General features: G+C 34.0%; 1 protein-coding gene across 1 annotated transcript in view; it reads right to left on the bottom strand.

Annotated features, from left to right (window-relative positions):
• Positions 1 to 22,921, bottom strand: part of LOC125066727 (vacuolar protein sorting-associated protein 13A-like) — a 42,745-nt gene extending 19,824 nt beyond the window's left edge. The window contains exons 1-27 of the mRNA XM_047674961.1: positions 22,856 to 22,921; positions 18,901 to 19,060; positions 18,300 to 18,700; positions 17,546 to 17,757; positions 16,278 to 16,452; positions 15,639 to 15,912; positions 15,116 to 15,359; positions 14,886 to 15,016; positions 14,506 to 14,706; positions 14,101 to 14,309; positions 13,765 to 13,909; positions 13,405 to 13,541; positions 12,639 to 12,908; positions 11,997 to 12,175; positions 11,533 to 11,762; positions 11,011 to 11,153; positions 10,563 to 10,697; positions 9,472 to 9,643; positions 9,214 to 9,360; positions 8,867 to 8,992; positions 8,547 to 8,613; positions 8,255 to 8,412; positions 7,838 to 8,045; positions 7,523 to 7,634; positions 7,029 to 7,247; positions 6,457 to 6,650; positions 6,222 to 6,350 (exon numbers count right to left, since the gene is read on the bottom strand). Coding sequence (XP_047530917.1) covers positions 6,222 to 6,350; positions 6,457 to 6,650; positions 7,029 to 7,247; positions 7,523 to 7,634; positions 7,838 to 8,045; positions 8,255 to 8,412; positions 8,547 to 8,613; positions 8,867 to 8,992; positions 9,214 to 9,360; positions 9,472 to 9,643; positions 10,563 to 10,697; positions 11,011 to 11,153; positions 11,533 to 11,762; positions 11,997 to 12,175; positions 12,639 to 12,908; positions 13,405 to 13,541; positions 13,765 to 13,909; positions 14,101 to 14,309; positions 14,506 to 14,706; positions 14,886 to 15,016; positions 15,116 to 15,359; positions 15,639 to 15,912; positions 16,278 to 16,452; positions 17,546 to 17,757; positions 18,300 to 18,700; positions 18,901 to 19,041 — 4,759 coding nt within the window. The 5' untranslated portion in view covers positions 19,042 to 19,060; positions 22,856 to 22,921. The remainder of the gene's footprint in view (positions 1 to 6,221; positions 6,351 to 6,456; positions 6,651 to 7,028; positions 7,248 to 7,522; positions 7,635 to 7,837; positions 8,046 to 8,254; positions 8,413 to 8,546; positions 8,614 to 8,866; positions 8,993 to 9,213; positions 9,361 to 9,471; positions 9,644 to 10,562; positions 10,698 to 11,010; positions 11,154 to 11,532; positions 11,763 to 11,996; positions 12,176 to 12,638; positions 12,909 to 13,404; positions 13,542 to 13,764; positions 13,910 to 14,100; positions 14,310 to 14,505; positions 14,707 to 14,885; positions 15,017 to 15,115; positions 15,360 to 15,638; positions 15,913 to 16,277; positions 16,453 to 17,545; positions 17,758 to 18,299; positions 18,701 to 18,900; positions 19,061 to 22,855) is intronic.
• Between the last annotated feature and the right edge of the window lie 766 nt (positions 22,922 to 23,687).

Below are 23,687 nucleotides of genomic sequence, written 5' to 3'. Positions count from 1 at the left end.
CATTGTTGTTTTCTCAAATAGCATATTTGTTTTAAAATTCTAAAGGCTACGGGAGTACTTCTAGCATTAGATGTACATCGAGCTATGTGTTGAAGGGAACTTTTAGAGTCTGAGAAAATAACAAATTTATCATAGCTAATAGATGATATATACGATAAGGCTTCAGAGATAGCTAATAACTCAGCATGCATTATTGAAATATTGCAATTAATTTTAAAACCCATACTATCTGACGATTCCGCGTCAAAAAAAGCTGCACCTATCAGTTGACCATCTTTAGAACCGTCCGTAAAAATTTTATAGTAGTCATCATAAGTTTCATTAATAAAATTGTTACAATAATTATTTAAATAATTTATGGTATAGGTTCTTTTAGGTTTATTGATATGTACTATATTTGTTTTAATTACGTTTGCAATATCTATATTACTAGTCCATGTGTGAAAAGAAAAGAAATCTAGGAAATTAGTGCTATGAACCTCAATACATTTAATAATATCGTAGACTTCTAGTAATAAAGGTTTACGTTTTCGTTGCCATAAATTTATTATATTCAAAGCTGAAAACTGCTCTAGTTCTTGGATTACTGGGCTATTTGTAAAAGATTTTGATTTTAAGAGAAATTTACCGGCTAAATAGAATCTACGGAAACAAAGCGGTTGAACACACAGATCACATTCCATCACGTGGGTCGGAGTAGACTTAATGTAACCCCCGATAATTCTTAAAGCTCTATTTTGCATTTTATCCAATTTATTCAAATGAGAGACACTACTGTCGTTATACAAAAAACAAGCATAATCTAATCGACTTCGAATAATGGACAAATATAGTCGTCTCAAATGTTTGGGATGAACGCCCCAGCCATAACCAGCTAAAACTTTAAATACGTTAAGAAATTTAGAGATTTTTTCACAAGAATAATTAATCTGTTTAGCCCACCTAAGAGATCTGTCTAACCATAATCCCAGGTATTTTATTTGTTCTACCATAACCAAAGAAGAATTATTTACCAAAATCTTAACTGAATTTCTACTATGACCTTTTCTAAACACGCAAACTTTACTTTTCGTTGATGAAATATCTAATCCTAATTTAGCAATTACCTTAACAAATTTATTCACACCTATTTGAAGTTCTCTTTCTGCCTCGATAACATTTTTACGCGTTATGTACAAAACAAAGTCGTCAGCGTATTGTGAAATATGAACATTATTAACTGATTTACATATATCAATTGTTGCAATGTTAAACAGCAATGGAGATAATGGATCTCCTTGCGCTATACCCTGACTAGTTTTTCTAGAAATAGTTAAATCGTTAATTCTGATCCTAAGGTATCTTTTTGAGAGAAAATTCCATAAGTAACGGCAAAACATTGCACCCACGCCTAATTTGTCTAATGTATGTAACAATGTATATATATCTATGTTATTATATGCGTTATCAATATCCATGAAACACCCGACAGTTACGAAGTTTTTACAAAAGCCTGTTTGTATCCTAGTCACAAGTACGCTAAGACTATCCATTGTAGACCGTGCCCTTCTAAACCCTACTGTATCTGAAGAAAAAATATTGTTTTTTTCCATGTACCACTCTAACCTTTTATTTATAATTGAATGAAAAATTTTACAAATACAGGAAATTAAAGAAATTGGACGAAAAGTTTTAACATTACCTGAATTAGATTTAGATTTAGGAATGGGGACGATAGATATGTCCCGCCATTGCTTTGGTACAACATTTGACCCAAATATTCGGTTATATAGATTAAGTAATATGTTTTTCGCTACAATTGGTAAACGCTTGATCATTGAAAATGAAATTTCATCATGTCCTGGAGCAGTATCTTTAGATTTTATACATGTTTCTAATTCAAGTAAAGAAATTTTGCGTTCTAAATTTTCATTGTGCGATGTGAAGTTTGGTGAATTTCGACAACTGAAATCTGGGCACAAGTTTCGTAATAAATTATTAGCATTTGCTTCACTAATCGGAGATCTTTGAATTTTATAACCTTTAAGCCATTTCATGCGTTCCCACATTTCGGAAGTTGTAGAAAGCTCTTGCAAGGACGAACAAAATTTTTGCCAAGCTTCATTTTGTGCTATTCTAATAAGTCTTTGAGTCTGTTTTATTTTATCATTTAAAATGCTTAAATTACGCGGTATAGGATTACGACGAAAATTTCTTAGGGCAATGCGACGAATGGCCACTGCTCTTGATAGCTCAGGTGTCCAGTATGATTTAGGAATAAATTTAGTGTCAGGGTTTCGACAAAATCTAATGTAGGGAATATATTTGTCGGCAGCTGTGTTTATAAGATTATTAAATACATCATAATCCTTTTGAATACCATCTGTAAAATTGAAACTTAAAAAAAGGAGTTCTAAATATTCACGATAACCAACCCAATCGGCGCGTTTAAAATTACGTTTCTTTAATATTTTTAATTCGCAATGTACTGAAGTACTCAATTTAATAATCATATGATCACTGCCAAGACATTCATTAGTGACTGTCCAATTAAATTCCAATGAAATATCTGAGCTGATTAAACTTAAATCTGGCGATGACTTGCGTAAAATATTTCCGGTCAATTGAATTCGAGTAGGACTACCGTTGTTAAGCAGGACAAGATTACTTTCCAGTAACGAATCATAAATTTGAACACCTCTAGTATCTGATTTACAAGACCAGCTTATGTGATGGCCATTAAAATCGCCTAACAATAATGATTTCCGGTTGGCGAGCGAAAATAAATTCTCCCAATCTCGTTGAGTTGTTTGTACATCACTAGGGCAATATATTGAAAAAATGTATTCAATTTGTTTGCAATTTAATATCTTAACCCCTACAATTTCGATACCATTGTTGTCAACTTCTACGTCGATTGAATGAGCTTGAATTGATTTGTGAATAAAGATTGCTACTCCACCATAAGAATTATCTCTATCATTTCTAAAAATATTATAATTGACTACTTTTATAAAGGCATCTGGTTCGAACCAAGTCTCACTAACCACCGCGATATGGATCTTTTCTTGAATCAACAAATGTTCAAATAATTTTAATTTTGGTCTTAGGCTTCTACTATTCCACTGAATAATATTTAATCTGACGATTTTTTTAACATTATCATCCATTGCATTGTATATAATTAAATAATGTCTTAACTAGAGGAACATCTGAAAAAAAATTAACTACTACTAAGGTAACCCACTCAATTATTTTTTGCACAATTTGTTTAAATTTAGATGAAATACTTATATTTTTCTGAAAAATAATACATTTAAGTTTATCAATCAATTCCCGATGTAAATTAATTTCATCTTTAGAAAGGTTCTCATCATTATTGTTAGGTAAATTATCTTTATGACACTCATATTCTTTTTCATAACTATTCTCAGAATCCGATGACACTTCTATGTCTGCATACACATTTTCAGCACATTTAATAGTTTTCTTCTTTTTCTTCTTCTTCTTTTTAATATTTTTTTCATTTTCGAAAGGTTTGAGATTCTCAGAAACATTCTGGGTGACATTTTCCATTTTAGGATAATCTGATGACATAGGCAAAGTAGGCGCGTACACATGATTTATATTAGGCTTTGAAGGAATTGTATCTGACTGAAAAGTTTGTAAAAGCGGCGAAGGAGGAACATAAATACTTAGAGCTTTCAAATATGAGCAATTGAACTCCGACATTATTTCTCGAATCCTTTTTTCTTTTTTAAAAACGGGGCATATTTTATCCAAGGGCATATGATTTCCTTTACAATTACTGCATATGAAAAAATTACTTTCACAATTCGGGTGATTTTTAGTGCACTTGGGACAAATGATTTTATTAGATGGGCACATTTTATGTGTATGTCCAAACCTCCAGCAACGAGAACATTGAGTCACCGGGAATACATAGGATTCTACTTTAATTCTAAGGTCCAGGAGGTATACATGCGCCGGAATATTTGGTCCTTTAAATCCAATCTTGATAGTTTCGCTAGGAAACCAACCATCCTCTTTACGGCGGTTTAAGCGCTGTACCGTTAAAATTTCGAACTCACAAGATAAATTATTCATTATTTCTTCATCTGATAACTCTACATCAATATTTTTAACAATGCCATATGATAAGCCCATCTCCCATGATTTTTGACATCGCCACCCCATATCTTTAAATATTTTACACTTTAAAAACTTTTCTGCACAAGATTCTTTATCAAAAGCTAATCGGATTTTGTATGGATTTATGTATTTAACTTTAATAATATCCATTATTTGATTATCACGTAAAATTTTGGCTAAAGCGAATTGTTTCGGCAATACTTCTTTACTAGTAATGCTAATTTGTATTAAGTCCTCTTCTGAATTATTGACCGTCCTGACTTTTTTCTTAATGCGTTTTGAAACTTGCTGCCACTCTTCATTACATTCTTCTATCTCGTTGCGTATACGTTTTTTATTTATTTCTATCATATCCATATCCTCTTCCAGATTTATTTGTTCAACATAAGTTTTTTCTATGCAGTTCATGTTATCGTCGATCTCATTCAAATGGTTTGTTAAGTCATTAGTACTCAACATTGAACCTTTAGCCATTGTCAACAGCAGTCATTATGCGTTTGTACACTAATACAAAGGCAGCGATAACACAGTATTACGGAGAATCGGTTGAAGCAGTCGTAAACAACAAAAAAATTATTTATCTACTCGCTTCACACACGTCGTACTCTAACCGTTTGTGCATTAACACTGAGCAGCTAGTTTATACATGTATTTTTGTTTAAATGGAGACACAAAAGTGTAAATAATAAATTCACCATGTTCAATTTCTATTATATCACACAATATTATAGTAATTTTTATTTAAATATTGCTTACTTTTTGGCATTCGTCGTCCATACTTTTTAGTATGGAGAAAAAAAATTGACGATTTTGACTTATTATTCGACATTTCTGTCAATAAATTTTCATTCCCTCCCCAGAGCCTAAGGTGAGAGCACGTCAGTTTTTATTTCGAGCCGAGTCTTATAATTTCGCGAAACGTCTACGCACACATAGATAAGTTAGCATAAGGGTGGGGCGCGAGTGTCGTTAGATGCCATTGTTAATTTTTACTTTTTATAATAGTTTTGGACTTTTTTGTAACAAACTATAATATATTTGTTACACTTAAGTACATAAACTAGGTAAATGCGATAATTAATCACATAGTAAGAAAATCAAATCTAAAAAGTATACAAAGGGTAACCTCTTTCCAGTAATGTCGAATAAAAGTACAAAATTGTAAGAATAAACATAGTGAATACCTGAATATACCTGAATGTAATGGAATGTTTGCACTATCCTGCTTATTTTTTTCTCTAAATTCGAAATGTAAAACAAACGCCAACTCATACTATTACTCATGTCGCTTAGTTCGTCTGGTTAATTTCTAATTATTTAAATGCTTTATTAAAATAGTGCATAGTGCTAATAAAAAACGGTTGATATACATTCCATTGTGTATTGATGCTATACTTAGCACCTTTCATGATCAGATACCGTCAACGGCCCACCCCCCTGATTTTTGGGTAATATAAAATAATTTTAATTGAATTATTTCATAAAAATACGTAATTGAATTTTTAATAATAAAGACTTGTTTAACCAACAAAAAAAGTATTTTGTCTTTGGTTTTTTGTTAGTTAAAAAAAAAAAAAAAAAATATTTGATTAATATTTACCTATTTTTATTTATAAAATTTAAGTATTTTACTAAATCGATATACATACCAACCTTAAAATATCCAGAAAATAATAATTATTTAGTTAGACGAATTTAGATTGCGGTTGAAACATTAAAAATCATAATGTATATTAAGCATCTTAATGCACTCTGACCGCACCCTATGCTAACAAATAATTTATAATTGTGTTTGTGAGTGACAACCTTAAAGCTAATACATTACTCGTAATTAAATGTATTTTTATAAATCCTACGTTATGAACGCGCAATGAAAATTTAATTTATTCGTTGCACCTAAAACAAGCAACTAATTGTCTCCGGGGATGCGTACGATACACTGCATAATGCAACTGTATTATTGGAAAGTACCTATGTGTGTGTTCTAAAATAAATTCCCACGCTTACAAACTACGCTCTTATGAGTTACTTCAAAGTATATATTGTATAAATTATTAATAGATGCGTCTGTTTTATTCTGACTTACTTACCGGCGGAATAATAGCCGCTAGTAGAATCACTAGAGCTCGGAAATCGCGCTGGTCTGTTGTTATTTCCTCGCGTCGGTGCGTCACCCACGTAGCCATGGTTGATCACTCCACCTTCCATCGTTTTATCGCCTAGTAAAATAAATAACAAACAATCAATAGGCAAATATTTTCTTCTTTTAATTTGCAGTGTTTGATCGAGATCTTGCACTCAATGGGCTCTTTCAGTATTAATTACCCGGCATGGCGTCGAGGACACTCTTTGCGAGGCGGAGGAGGAAGGGCAGCGCAAGGTTGAGTCTCGTGCGCTCCACGCGCGCGTCCAGCGTCACGGCGCGAGCGGAGCGCCGCAGCGAGGCCTCCAGCAACGCCGGCCGCACCACCGAGAACCCGCCTCCCAAACGACTGCCACCCCCCTGAGACTCGAAGATCCTGAAAGGCGAAACACTTGGAGTATTATAGCTAAAAAAGAAAAGACGTTGCATGCCTAGTTTTGTTTCGCTTGGATTTAATTGAATTTAAGATTTTACAAATATTCATAACTTAATTAATGACGTTACATTATTAATATAATAGCTTCGTTATTAAAACCAAAACAAAAAAAAATTTGAAAAACATTTGAAGCACTTGCACACGCCTGAGATGAAACATAAGATTATTTACATTTTATTGAAAAATACATCAAAAAATTTACTTTTTATATAGCTATTCCATACAGTTGTAAATGCGTATTTGCACAAAAAAAATTGCCCAATTTTTTTTTTAAGCCTGTGTATGCTCCGGTTACAGTCTTCAGTCACTAGCACCTACCTTCGAATGACGACCGTTGAATCAGGACGAATATCCTCAATCAGCAGACTCTGTAAACTGGCCTTCACTTCAATACTGCAGTCTGAGTAATAGTCGAAGAGGACGTTGGCTTCACCGGCTGTAACTTTCGCTAGACCGTGGTTCAGGTCTCGTACCGGCGAACTTAGAATTTCATCCATATCTGAGAATAGTTTTAATTCCACTCCTTCCAAGGTGTACCTACAAAAAATTGTCAGTGATCAATTGAGCAAAAAGGAAAGCAAATATCCTAAAGCTGGGTAAAAGATTCCTCTTCTCGTGAGGAGAAATTTTGGAGTGTATACGCGTTTCAATGAGATGCACGTGGCATTATTTTATTCGATATGTACAAGTTTTCTCGTGATATTTTCCGTTATCGCTTCAAAATTCACATACAGGGCAGGCTTTACATAATCGAGTATTTCTCGCACCGCAAAGAAGTTTATTTTTTAAATATATCTATCAGACATTCTTACCTAAATACAGACTCTTTCCTCACGGGATCACCTTGAGCGAAAAATGCTTGCAGCTTCTTAACTGTCACTTCAGATGATGGCACTTCTACCGGAGAAGTTGGAACGATACTTCCTGTAATTAAAACTTTTTTTTTTTAAATCATTAGCACCAAAATCATTATATTATTTGTTTTCAGTACGTGATGTAACTAACTAAATGCTTATTATGTCTGTAATTGCAATGACTCACTCACCCTTCTTACGATTTCTTCGTATAATTTATTCCTAACATTACGTCAAACGGAAATTATATCATTTACAATATTAAAATCTTACCAATATAGTGCCCTTCACTGAGGTTATCGCTCCACACAGCCAGCACCGTAGCCAGATCCTTCTGACCTAGGTTGATAGTGACCACATCCATGACTATATCTGCTTCGCATAACAGCAAATCCCTATAAGCACTGCTATTCGCCACCAGAGTGTACCCGACGGTGCGTTTTAAATCGCATCGCACCGATATTGGCTCTAAGATCGGTTCCTGTAAATTAAACATTTAAGTTCAATAAGCGACCTGCCGAGATTTATTACTTTTATTAATGCTATGTGTTTTAATAACTGGTTATAACTTCTTATCCAATCGAAATAAATAATTAAGAATACAAAGATACATTTATCTCTAAAATATTCTGCGACCACTTTGTGTATACCCCCTAGATATCGACTTTTGTAAGCATATTATTTAATCACCTGAACTTCGAGTGTGCCAGCCAGCGTCATCACAGCTCGTGACAGGGTGATGTTAACAAGCTTTATCAGCACATTATCAATCACTGGGCTGTATATTGGCGTGCTGGACTCGATGCTAGCGTTTATTGTTTTGAAGAAGTTTTCTATGAGCAAATCACCTGTAATGCGATATTTAAGTAAAACAAAAATAATGAATAACTCTGATTAATACAATTTACCTTGTAAGTTTGAGAACATTAATTACAGTATAAGTCTAAGATTGTTGTTTTTTTTTTATTTTATAACAACTTACCCGTATTGAGGACTAATAGATTTGGTGAAGAAGGTTTTTGAGGCAGCAGCAATACTGGACCATGAATCTGAGGAATTGATAAGAAACACGATACTAATAATCTGAGAATTTTTATAATAAACTATTTGTTTTATAATTTTTAGACAAATAATAATGTCTCAAATGTGCAAATAGTTTTAAATTTCATTAATTATTGAAATAAACAAATAAGCTGAGAATAACATTCCAATAATGCCGCAAGATACAATACAATAAAACTTGAGTAGTTTTTTAACTTTTCTAAAATTGGGACAAGTGTCTTGGACAATTTGAACAAGTACCTCGATGGCGAGAGTGACGCGTAATGGCGCGGCGCGCAGGGCTCCGGCGCGGCGCTGCGCTTCACGCTCGGCCGCCGCTGCTGCCTCCGATGCCGCTGCGCTCGGCACCAGCGCCTCCAGGAATTGCTGCAGGGGATGGACGAAAACTTCAGCACAGACTCGACCCGCCCCTAATCGGCCCCCTGTGACCCTTTCTTAGCGAAGGTGGTGTCGTTAATGTTAATTTATTTCAATGGCTACACATAATTACAATGGTCATTACGTTTTTACAACCACCGTCGAAATCACCAATTCCATCATCTCATAGTCGATCGTAAGCTATTGAATTGTCACTTCTGAATTGTCACCTGCAGATGGTAGAGCAGGGAGCAGAAGAGCACGACGTGCAGGCGGCCGGCCTGCACGCGCAGCTCGGCGTCGGCGCGCGCGCGCGTGCCGCTCGCCGAGCGCACGTACTTGATCTCCAGCACCTTGTCCTCGTCTGGCCACACCAACTGAAAATACAGATTTACCCAAAATATTACAAGGTACCGAAATAATTATTCATATCATTATTTGTACTTTACCAGAAATGATAAAACATATACATCTTAATTGAAGGAAACCTTGGGATAGAGAGTGGCCTCGGCCAAGTCGTCGACGTGCAAGGAGCCGAGATAAAGTTTGAAGATAAGTCTGTCGTTAGCTCGGAACACGCAGTCACTCTCTAGCGCTGCTATACGAACTTCCACCAGAGGATTTTCTGCCTGGACCAAACGCGCCGTTACCGACGACAATCTGGGAACAAAATATCCTATTTACAATGTAATTTCTAGTATTGATTTTAAATAATTTGAAAAAAGTTTTTAATCAAATTTATATTAAACTTAGATAGACTAACATTTACAACCATCACTTATCTCTTCAAATCAAGTAAATGAAATTTTAGACATATACAAAAACGGATTGAGCTGAAATTTTACACATACACTTTTGGTGTTGGTCAAAATAAAATTTACTTTTATAATTTTTTATTATATGAAATAAATTTAAGATTTGTTTTGTATTACATATATGCAGGAGTGGCAAATGAACCTGATAATAAGTGGTCACCACTGGCTGACTCACCCGACTCAAACCGGAACACAACAATACTAAGTATACCTGTGTTAGTGCTAGTGCTGTTTACAGGTAGAATATAAATGATGGGTGTGTGTTTACTGTCCTTGTATTTTGTTTTTAATTTTAATTTGATTTAAGTTATTTCAATATGCCTGCTGGTTTATTACTAGGCATCAAGTCCATAGGACTACTTTATAAATTTTTGATTTTGATTTTGGATAGGACTCTACGACATCTTCTTCATTGACGCGAAATGTGGTCTAGTGCTCTTCATAGTAAATCTGGCAATCAATTATATTTCATAATAATTGATTAATCATATCAATTATTGAAATTTTTAGAATGGAATCCAGAATCTCCACAATAATCGCCATTTGTTCCCTTTTGCCAGTGTCCCCAAAGAATTTAATTGTCGTCGATGTAAAATCAGAAGGTTTTCATGTGAATACGTTTGTCGCGAAAACTTGTACTTAAAAAGTTATTTTTTTATTTATATATATTTTTCAATAATGTTACTTATGTCCTTCAAATAATTATGTTCAAATTCTAAGGATGAATGACAACAAAGGCGAACTAAAAGGATTTAAAAACTTACCGGACCGAGTAACTGAACTTAGTTGCACCGGGTGGCACGGGAGGGTCTGCTTCTGGCTTCATTAAATAATCCCATAACGTTCTGGTCTTTGGTAAGATCATCGTCGTAAAATTTAGAGAATGTCGCTTCTGTATTCTATAAACAGAAACAAATTCAATGTAAGGTAATGTTATCCGTTTTAGTAAATGTGTCGTTATGAAATTTTATGGGTTACATAGGATTTATAACTCCAATTATTTGTTTTTAAAATAGTTTAAAGTTATTCAAATTGTGAGAGTTTAGTGAGATGTACTATGTTATATAGAATAGTTATCAGGGTATCCTATAGTCTAGAGGACTATACAGAACAAAACTAGTCTAGAATACAAGAAAAATAATCGAAATTATAGTTTCGGTTAAAGATTTTAATAGGGCAAGGTCGTAAGCTAGTGTAACCGTGTGGCCTCACTTGTGGGTCAGGTAGTGCAGGTAGTTGCGCAGCGCGGCGAGCGCGGCCGCGTGCGCGAGCAGCACGAGCGGGCCCACGTCCGCCACCAGCGCCTGCTCCACGTTGTGGAAGTGCGAGCGGAACTCGGGGCAGTTCGCGCGGACCTACACGTCACAATTATAGATCGGATTGAACGCGGCGACTCGATATTTTATTTAAACGAATAGCGCCGTTGATCATGCATGTGCTAATATTGGCTATAAGTTTTAAATTTATGAAATAGGGGAAAAGCTTTATTTGTGTTAAGCCCTTCCGACGTAAGTATGATTTAGAAGATAACCAAATATAATAGTTCATATAAAAAACGTATATTCTCAAAGCATCGGCGCTATTGATATACGGTATTACATTTTTTTACACACGACTTCGAGTAAGACTAACTGAGACAGCTTTTATGACAGTCTCGATGGTTTAACTTTTTTATAATAAATCCTTTACGCTGTAAAGTACCAATTTACTGGCTTACTGTAAGATTACACTTACTTTTCTATACAGGAGATTAAAAAGTTCCCCTGAGCTCGTCAGTAGTTCCAAGTACTGCCCGGTACTGCTGTGATGCTGTTTGTCCGTCAGAAGCGCTTGGCCTATCGATAGCTGGATAGCGGGTCCGAATTGCATCAGGGCCACATCCAGACAAACCTTGCTGACACTCAGCATGATGTACGGCTTGTCCACTAACTCGCTTGACCGATTTAAGTTGATCACTATCTCACCTGTTTTAAAATGAAAATTATTGAAATAGATTAAAAGTTGCATTCATTAATTTAAATATATCCAAAGACACAATGGATTTATACGTTTATTACTAAAATACATCATAAAAAGGTCAAAAACCGTCTACTTACCCATATATTTTTAGGAGATGTATTTATACCTAATTGTTACCTTGTTTTACTAAATGTTTGCTGTTTATAAATAACAAATTATCACTTATGAAAAAAACTCACCAATAATAAATCTCATCAATGTTCCAATAGTATTACTCGGCGAAACGTTATCATCGAAACCCGGTAAATCAACAGAACGTGCATACTCTTCGACGTCTTCATCGCTAAAATCTGCTGTGGGTAACGATTCTTCAGCCGGTGATCTGGCACTTTCACCATCAGTCTTGGTCTCAGCTGCCCTAAAACGTCATTGTGATCTTAGAGATGACATTATATTTTTTAATCTATTGACAGACTTTTAGTCATGACAATCCGAAACGAAAATTCCTGCTGAATGATTTTAAGCGACTAATTTTAAAGGTAAATTGGGTAGTAGTATTTTTAATAAATTTAAAAATACTAGTACTGCTACTAATACTACCTAAATTTGCGTAAAATATTATAAAATTAATATAAATAATGCGGACATGTACGTGGCAAGAAAGTTAATATTAATACATCTCATAATTTGATGGGACTGTAATCTGATATACAACCGGAGTGAGATCAGAATTAAAAGATTTTTTTAAAAGAAAATAATTTATGATATTTGGTATAAATGCAATAATAACCTTTTTAAGAAAATTATGTGAACGAAGAAAACTGGCACAAAAAGGTAAATGTTGTATTTAAAAAAAAAAAGATATTGAAAATAATTCTTACCTATTCCTACTGAAGTATGTCGCCACAATATTTTGCCTTAATCTGATCAACTCTTTGTATCCAGGATCCGCTGTCACTCTGTCTAACTCTAACGCCTCCATCAATTCCGGGTCCTCCAACTCCTCGACGTAATCTCCAGAATCCATGAAGGAGACCGGAACGGTGTTTGGAACAGGAACCGGCAAGTTGTCGACGAAATCCAACAAATGTCCGATGATTCGATCAGACAGGTTGAATTTAAGACTCGAGAGTGAAATATTTAGCTTATATCTGAATTCAAGAGAAATTATGTAATATTACGAAATCATAATGGAATATATTTTATTTTAAATATTAATGAATGAATGATTTTTTAATATTTTTTTAAGTAATGATTCGATGATCGACCGAACGAAAATAACAACTTGAACAAAATTACCTATTTACTTGAGATCGAAATCTCTGCTTTAATAGCAGATTTTTTCTTTTTTGGTGAAAACGCTTGTTGTCACTGGTTAGGTTTCATTTTCTCATCAGTCATTGTTAATGCTGTTGTTATGTTCCGATTTCAATGTTGGTTTTAAGTACGTGTATAATATACACGTATTTAAAATAAAAAATATATTATATTTTTCGCGCCAATCTCAATGAACGAAGATGATAAATAAACGTGACAAGGACTAATAACTAATTCGCCTTCCCATTTAATTTAGAACGAGACATTTAGATTTAACATAGCTTCTGTATCCAGAATACAACACAATTAAATAAAAGTAACTATAGTAACCTGGGCAAAAGCTTATAATCCTTCTTGATGCTGGTGGAAAAGACAAGCTGCGCGCGCAGCCGTGGTATGAGGTGCAGCTCCGAGTCGCCGTGCTTGCGAGCCTCGCGCCAGGCCTCGCTCCATTCACAGAACAGCACCTTCAGGATCAAACATTTCCAATAGACAATATATTTATATATACATATATACATCAGAATAATTTTCATACAAAATCTTATACTAAATTTTAGAACAATTTATTAAAATCAGTTCAAAAATGTTACAAAAAATATAATATTGGAGACCACTAAAGATTACTTAAAAAACATAACGAGCTACAACTATTACTTGAAGCATAAAAAATAATAGCTGCTAGCATACCTGAAGAGAGCACTCAGCATGGAAGCGGTCATAGAGTCGTTCTTCTAGCTCCATGCATGTTGCGTCTTCTAGCGTGAGGTTGGAAGGTTGGAGATCCGACTTTATGACTACACGGTTTATGTCTAGAACCATCACGCGACCCGGCCTGGATTGGGTGATATCAAGCGTATAATATTCAAATACTTTTAAGACACAGTTCAATTTGTGTTTTACTCAATAATTTAAATCAGTAACGTGTTTTTTGATTACTTGAGATAAAATGTATATATTAAATAATAAAAAGTGTAAAAGAACCACAAAAAATCGATAATTTCTATTAATTTTAAGTAGACGTACTTGTGCACACAGCCGTGTTCTGGAAGGATAATAGCAGGTCCTTTGAGGTCCACATTCAAATGAAACACCTTTCTACGACTTATAGCGTGTGCTAAAACAGACTTGCTCATTGCTCCCACTTGCTCAACGGCTAGTGACACCTCTTCGGCCAACGCCTCGGGCGTCATAGAATGAGTTTGGAAGAAGTTTATCAGTTCTGTGAACGCGTGCTGTAAAAAATATATTATTTCTTGAAAATTTACTTTTCTAGAATATGATTTCAAACATATGATGACTAGATATACATTTCCAACAATAGAATCTAAATTATAATCGACTCTTTTTACTCTTCACACGCGCAATCGCATAGGCGAACGAAACTTTCGAATGCGCGTATTATGCTTAATATGAATTTTAATGGTGTACCTCAACATAAACCAGTTCCACAGGCTCCACGTGACATGTGATACCAAGGTCTGCGTGGCTGTTAACTGGATTCTTCTCCACGTCCAGCGCAAGAACGGTATTGCTACCCACCGAAGAGCCTTGAGCTGCTATCAGCAAGGGTACTAACTCACCATCGGAGGACATGCCCTCGATAACTATACTCTCTGTTCTTGCCGACACCTGGTCATACACAAAAATGCTCTTAACAAAAGTATACACAAAAAAACATTTGTATGTATTCAGTACAATACATGTTTGCGGTGTGAAATAAGTTAATATTCGTTGTAAAAATAATATTTTTCGGTACAAGAAAACATAAAAAATATTTCTTTATTTTTACGACGCTTTGTCGAATTTACCTTATAAGCCTTAGCTGACGGTCTCGTCTCTAAGGACGCAAGGAACTGTGTGAGATTCACCACCAACACTTCCTTGCTCCTATTCATCAACGTCAAAGTACAATTTGCCAAGGTTAGATTAATTTTGTGTTCTGAAATTAAATTTTTCAATATATGAAATAATTGCCAGAAGTCGTTATATTGTTTAAATGAATCAACAATTATTAATTTATTATCTACAATTCACTTACCGATATACTGCTTTGACTTATCCTGTCTAGGAGCACCTTCAGCGTAGCCTATTAGCTCACATACTTTCTTCTTCTCAGGGCTCGACAAATGGCTCCACAGACTTTTACATCGCTCCGTCTTCACGCAGAGTTCCACGCGTGACTTCGTTTCCGTATCGGAGTCACTTTCGTTATCTGAAGTTGGCCTCCACCAATCGAATTCCGTTTCTACAACATCTATTCTGTCCGGTTCTTGACTCAATAGCTGCGGAAACGAAGACAGCTTGTAGATATATAAAAGGACATACTGGTATATCTTTTTTAGATTATTAGCCTTCGACATCGTATAATCGATCATTTTGATATTTAGCACAGATATCTGTATTTTCTTTGTGACGGTTTTTACAAAGACAGTACTACGGCTATCGGTTATTGCAAGTATATGAGTTATCCTCAATCCATTGATATTATTTTACCATACAGCTATTCCAAAATATAAATTAATTTTTTGTATACTTTCATTAGAACTTAAAAAAGAACTCACTTCAAACTTCGCTTGCTCCCTCGCAATCACCACTGATATGATCGGAAGACTGTCTTCGCACTTTTGCAAATCCAGTTTGAGCTCGATATCATTCGGACTTCTCAGAGTACTCTTGTATGTCTTCTTATAAATGTTATAATTTTCTCTGTGCTTTTTGATGGCAGTCCAAGTGTAAGGACGAACACGTTGCTCAACTACCACATTGTATGCATAGCGCCACCACTTCTTAACGTCTTTTAGAAGGGGAATCCCGGGATGGAGATGCCTGTACTTCCTATATATAATTGATTAATATTTTTTAATAAAATTTCATTAAAAACATTTAATTTTTTGCACATACTCGTACTCCAATAACAGTCAGTCATGTCGGATGTAGAGCTTTGCGCTTATCCATTTGTTTGAATACTACCCAATAGTTATTTTACCGCCAAACAGGAAAATTTTGTCCTAATGTGTAACGACTTAAATGGTGAGCCAGTTTAATTACAGGCACATGAGAGATACTATTTTAAATCCCGCGTTTGACGGCGTATTTATGTATTGTATAAATTGATTTAAATTTCTGTCACTGTTGGTGACGGCGACCTAGCATAAGGAATCATACCTACGGTATGCGACCATAAGTATAAAAATACTTACCTATTAAGTGTTATCCTCTGGAAGGAGGTAAGCAGGTTGTCGATGGAGAGGTATTGTCTCCTGGACAGTTGCAGCGCGCTGTCCTGCAACACTGCGTCCAGGAGTAATCGAGGCACCCTCGCTTCTCCTGACCGGTTTATAATAACCTTCACCTTGCAGGTTACTGGTTTCAGCACTAAACAAATTTATAATTATCATAGCAAAATATTTTCGTTATTCAAATACAATAAACTTAAAATACACCTTATAGGCTTTTATAAGCACACTAGATGATAACCCGGCTTCGCTAACGTAAAATAAATAACTAAACTAAACAAATATATGTCGGAGGAAGCTATGAGTCGGGTTGATTGATGTTTGCATGTACGAGTATAACACACAATATTATTTGTTTTCATTTTATATATAATATCTTTTAAAATTCTTGATTTTATTTTATTTTGTTACAATTTTTTAGAAGTTAAAAACCTTCCTTATTAATAAAAAATATGAATATTGTATTTCTCGTAACGACCAATAACAGCGAAGCATTTGCCTCGAGCGGGGTCGAGGTACCATTTTGTTTGTGAGGGGGAGACAGTTTTTGGAGATACATTTTTGAGTAAAAAGCAACAGATCGGTAGGATCGTTAAAGTGCATATGTCTGTAAAAATCAGACCAGTGCCTGGAACCCGCTGCTCGGTGTTGTTACTTATGTTATTTTAAAAGATTAAAGAAACTAAAAGTAACCACCATCTCGGAATGAAGATTCAGCCAAGAAGCGTACGTTCGTCCCCTTTTCGATTTAGAGCATATTTACACTTTCAAACTTAAACTGATAATATACGCGAATATGATCTCCATATCATATTTCTCGGTCAATATTTTTAAATAAGAAACCATAAAACTCATTGTATGTAGAAACGTACAAAAAGTTATCGAAAAATGATACGTCAATAGAGTAAAATACTGTTTTACTACAAAGGGTTCCAGTAGGCAGAATGCTATGTAAAAAAAGTGTTTCAAAACTTTACTTAAAATGCTAATTTCCAGATCTTCTAAAAGTATGACACTGCTCGACATTATGAAACTTTTATTTTATAAATAAATAATTATTGTTAGACAATTATTTGAAAAAAAAAGTTTTATTTTATTGGCACGACCTGGGATTCGGCCGACATTCATCGAGTTAATAGCCAGAAAAACGAGGTAGTTTACAGAAAACATGTACGTCAGAAGAACATCTTCACCTTAACCAAGTATTGTAGGTACTAAAAGTCCACACTTACAAAATTCAAAGTCCTCATGATGCATGGAGAATTTGTCCAATCCAGTGAGCATATAGTGCTTCCAGTTGTAGTACTGCATGGGTGTTATATGAGCTATCTCCACGTCATCGAGAGCGGTCGCCGTAGGGTTCCAATACAAGGACAGTGACTCAACTCGCATCATCTGGTAAACTGTTGACGCGTTGGGTGTAGTCACTGATGGTTTCCATTTGCTGAAAATTTGGGTTGAAATCAGGAAAATTCACAATTAGAACAGATTCATTTAAGATGGATAGATCACAAGTCACCTATTCGCGATTGAAGAATTAAATAGTAAGACAATTCAAGATCAAACAATATCATAGATTTAAAGTAACTTTTCTTACTGATTCAATCTTAAACTTTATCCCAGTAGGCTTTTACTTTTGAAGCGTTATTTTATATGACTAAATTAAATTTTATAACGAACACTTAAGTAGTTTTAACTTTAATTCGAATGGTATATAATTTTTCAAATCTTTCAAGATTTGAAAATGTATTCATTAACTTGTTTAATTTTCCTGACAAGTTCCATGTCATTCAGCGAACTCCGTCGAATGGCAATTAATGTTATGCATATACTAAAATGGTATACTGATATGAAATCATTCTCAAAAAATGGAAGGATGCTGTGAAATAAATGAGCAGGGTTATCTAAATTATCTTAATGTTGATTAAGTTTTATTAAAAAACTTGTAGTCAAAATTATTTAAGGAGTACTATGCTATAATAATACCTGTTCGTTGTCTCAATAGAAAGGCTTTGCAGACACAAGCCACAAGCAAGCGGCCCGTCCTTGGAACTGATGGAATCCTCGTATCTAACGTGGACATTTCTCACGTAAATCTGCAAATTATTCACAATGGCCGTAAAAAGGTTCTCGAAGAAATTCTGGGGCCCTTTCAATATTTCGCTTTCTGCTTCTAAGTCTTGCAGGATTTTTCTCTTGGCGGCCCTCGTGAGCCTCTTCTCCCTGTCAGGATCGAAGTAACTGTTGGAGATCGCTGGTCCGACGAGGATTAAGACATCTTCGATCTGGACGACCACTGGTTGTGTGTATAGCCCTGACCATGGTATTTGGAGGTTGATTTTGCCTATCGTGCCGATCTTCACATCGATCGGCAAATCAAGTTCGTACTGAAAATTATTTTAAATTATTAATTATTTTATTTGAACAACGTAATAAGGGTGGAAAATACATATATTAACCATCCACGGTCTAATTATAAATGTCTCTTTATAATTATATGATATATGTATATACATAGTTTATTTATAAAAATATAATATTAAATTCTAAAAAATAATTATAAAATAAAGTCCCTAATTTTTCTCACCAAAGCCTCAGGCTTAAGTTTGAGATCAGTAAGATTGACATTTCCGGAGAAGATGCCCACGTTCAGATTCTCCGTGTCAAGGTCCTGCACGTATTTGCCCAGCAGCCGATTAAGGATACCTGCCACTGCGCCTTCGAACATGTTGCTTGGTTTTCGTTATCTGCGGAAAGAAAACTGAACTTATTAGACTTTTGTTATCTTTGTCATAGTTTGAATCTAAAATCAGTTCATCTGTAGGGTAGTTTGAACCTTCCGTTGATACATACGTAGGTATGTTTATTGACGTAACTAGCGTAAATTTAATGTTCTTGTTATGAAATAAACTAACTGCCCGTCCCGACTTCGTACGGATAAAATTTATAGAAAGTTAACTCTCCTGTTTTCCCTCCTTACAGTTGACATTTCCCAAAAATCCTTTCTATGTGAGCGTCGACGTCGCGAAAGGTTTAAATATGCTTAATTTCAAAAGAATCGTTAGTTCAGAATATTGTTGATGAGTAAGCAGTCTTCCGCTTATTCTTATATGTTTTATATGTATAGGTATATACTAGGTAGGTACATTGTTTGTCAAAATATATTTCATGAAAATGAAAATTTCTTAATTATTTCTACAATCAATTATTTAAAATGATGAAAATATAATTAAAAACAAATGCTATAAAATTATAATAATTATGATTTGTATATTACATATTATTGCTTAATTTATTATAATAATGTAAAAATACATCTGATCATAGCCATAAACACAGTTATACTATCGTACTGTTTTTATAAGTATCTTAATAATAATCTTATTTTAAAAATTAAAAAACCATTTCTCATTAGTTGTATTAAAATTACATAGTTGCATTAAAAATATTTATTAAAATAAATAATCAATCATTTTAAACATTGTTGATTTAGTTTTTAGCCGTTATTTGAACCATATAATTCCAAGCAGTGTACTTTATAGGCAGTGGCTAACGAATACTTAAAAAAAAATACACGAAGAATAAAAAAAAACTAAGAAAAAAAAAATGTGTTGAAGCTAATGGAAATATCAAAGTATAACGAGTATACAACGTAAAGTGCTTTCAAGGCATTCATTTAACTTTGAACGTAGAACGTGACTAAGATTTTAATTTATGAACGAACTCCACTATAAACCTTTATTATTAAACGTCACAACGAACTATCGCGTCTGTATAGCTGTATATCTTCTATCTTTGTAATACTAATGTCAAATTATTTTTGACAGTAAGAGTTGTATCGATTCAATAGAAATCGCGGTTAATTTAGCGTTCCGTTGTCTGTCGTTAAATACGACCATTTCGTTATCTCAAATATCTTTCGATAGTAAATATCTAAATAACTATAATTTTACTTATGTATCCTTTTAAGTAACCTAGTAAGTATTGATATAAATAAAAACTAATAGAACAGTTAGATAATGACGAGATTTTAATGTAAACAAATTCATAATTATTATTAACACAAAAACGAAAACAAATAAAACTCAGCGTACATTATCAGCGGAAAACATTTGAATGCCATCACAGATTACACTGCACTTCGTTAATTATATTCACGTTATTAAACTAAAACATATGAAGGTAGAATTAACATAAAAATTAATTAAAAAACGTAAACACTTCATATTGTTTTGTCCTGTATCTGTATACTGTATACGATGACCACGTTTGAACTGATATCGCTATCAAAGATAAGCCGATTATTGTAAATATATATACGAATTTACGTGCGTATATATAAATCGATGGATGATATTGTAAAAACCGTTGAAGTTAATTATGAAAATACATTCAAGAACAGAGACATCGCGGTTTACGGGAAACTAACTAAAACAGAGGGAAGACGAAAACCTGTACGTGTACTGTAATAATGATAATCCATAGCGCGGAATCCAGGCTGACAATTATAATTAATACGTAGAAGTTGTTATATACAGATATACACATAATGCATTAGAAATACGCAATTAACGGAACGAAAAATGAAAGTAAAACAAAATAGATTTTTTTTTAAATTATATCTGCACAAAATTTTGTCCAAAGATCAACTCATTCGGTTACGTGGAAATGGTTTAAATATCACTTCAAACTCAAATTCAAATTCCTTTATTCAATATGGAAGCATTACACTTACTTATTGATAGTCAAATTAAACACTACCACCGGTTCGGAAAAGAAAATACCCTGACCTGAGAAGAACCGGCGAATGAAACACAGCGGGTCTTTTTTTTGTCAAATTTATTAAATACATATCGATAATAAATTCACTAATTGTATAATAACCTTTCACACACAAGCTTAACTTTTTTTTTTTATTTGGTAACAGAAGCATTTCAAACGCTTTCTGGGATTCTGTTGTAGAACCCTATACATTGCCCCACAAAAGAGTTACTGACTCTATGCAGTCGAGTAACAGGAGTAACAAGTTTGTGTTTGTTCCTTGTACCTATGCTACGAAAATCACATTTTCTACTAATATTTTTCCGTACAGAATATATATTGAGAAGCAACAGTTAATATCTTGATTTCTTTAAACTTATATCTTAACGATTCTTTAGCTTCTAGATTGCGCGAATAGCCCTCTTCTGCAGCACAAATATAGTACGGATAGCGGCTGCGTTACCCAAAAGCACAATACCGTAAGACATTATACTGTGAATGTAACTGAAATATACTAAGCGAGCCGTATCAACATCGGTGAATAATCTAATTTTTCAATCCGTTATATTACTTGAAGGCTTGGACCTACAAGCACATAGATAATTAGGTTCGGACCTTATATAAAAGATCATTTATGTAATGCTAATGGCTAATCTTATTCTCTTTTAAAGTAAAAATCCTCTCTATTCAGATAAAGTAAAATGTTTTTCTAATTGTTATACGGAATGCAGATTTGACCACAACATGCGTGACGTGACGTGACATTATTAAGAACGACAAAACGTAGGCATATTTATAAAAAATAAAACGAAAACTTGAATTCTAAATAATAATATCGTATTTTCTAATGTTTTCGTTTCAATGGTTAGTTGATAGGTTAAAATTTTGGCGTGCCGAGTGGTTTCTAATGGTTCCGATTGTTTGTTTTTTTTTTCCTAAATCGTGCCCATAATTTTCACATGAAACATTTTTCATGTAGCCTTGACGTTTCATTGTTACAATAGAGTTTATTGATCTTTATTTTATTTCTAATATTTTGATATAAATGTTACCTACCGGCTTTCTATGGATTAGGTCGAAATTCAAATTCAGCTTTGTCATGCCTATCTTCTCTCTTTCGACTTATTAAATAAACAAATAAATAGTAAATAGACAAATAGACAATTATGTACGAAACCATGGTGTTTTAGGTCTCTCAATTTTGCATACACGTAACGTATTTCTACAGGACCTAAATAAGCATAATATTTAAATAATAAATTTATTATAGATTTTCGTATTTTATTCGCTTCAAAAAAACTTTTGCAACACATTATCGAATAACAGTTACTTGTAGTTCAATCGTGGCTAACAAAATGTCAAAATACAATACAAGTACAAGATAAACGAACGTAATAATCGGGAGATCACAGCGAATAATATTCAGAAGTGCGTGTGGGCGTGAAATTAAAAGATAAAATCAGTCAATTAAGATGAAAGGTCACGAGGCAGGCGCAATGTTAGATAATAATTGATGTTTCCATCACAAAGGACGGTCTAAAAATAGACTCAAGATCAGGGTACCTAGGACGTGTGACCTTCGCATTATAACAAGTACCTATCGATCAATGCCAAGACGCAAACCATAAAAAAAAATCAAATCAAAAGCCTACGTTATTCCATATTTTATTAAAATACAGCGCAATCTGTTTTCATTGCGACGAATATAATACATATTTGGACAAATTACACAGAGCTAGGCACAAAAACAAATTAATTAAATAATAAATGTATTAAATTACCTGTATTTTACATGATAATCTGGTTCCGGTAAACGTGTAATTCCTCTATAAGTTTTTTCCAGTGACGTCAAGGGACTCCGGCTGGAAGAACTGGCTGTTTTTGACAGATGTCATGGAGGGCGCATGGCCGTATTCCTCACGCATGCGCCCCCGTAGAGTTACGACATGCGGAAAACCCGTAACATCAGGCTTCGTTCAATATGTTCAATACAATGTCGGAATAAGCGAATAATATCATTTTAAATATAATATATGTATTATAATTCTGTAATACACATTTATAATGGAATTATGGTTTCATATAAAATCACTATAATATTCTCCATAAGGCTATTCGCTCTAGGAAGTTAATGTAGAAATCATGTTTCCATTAATTATACTATAGCCCCATTTCGCGCTTGACTAATTAGAATAAAATTCTGTACAAATATTATAAAATTTGTATTGATTCGAGCGATCTATCCGTACTGTGTTTCACATCGGTGGACTAAGGTTCTGTCTGTCTTGTGTTCGCTTATATATTTAAAAATACGCAACTGATTTTGATGCGGTTTTTTATGAGATAGAGTGATTCAGATAGATAGATATAGCAGAGAAACACTAATAATTTTAGAGGTTTCTAATGCGTAATAAATGAATGAAAATGTAGTAAATAAACACATTTTTTGCGCTTACATTAGAAACGTAGGATTTAAAAGCTATTTTAGGTGAATTAAGTTTTACACATGGAATTTTAATTTTCCTTTAAAAAAAATCAACTATTAAGTATACATCCCTTACTTTAATAAATGCGGGTAATATATTATTTACTTGTACAAAATATGCACTTATG

This window comes from Vanessa atalanta, chromosome 10, assembly GCF_905147765.1.
Source record: "Vanessa atalanta chromosome 10, ilVanAtal1.2, whole genome shotgun sequence".
Classification (NCBI taxonomy): Eukaryota; Metazoa; Arthropoda; class Insecta; order Lepidoptera; family Nymphalidae; genus Vanessa; species Vanessa atalanta.
Note: the sequence above shows the minus strand (reverse complement) of the source record. Positions and strands in the feature narration are given on the sequence as shown.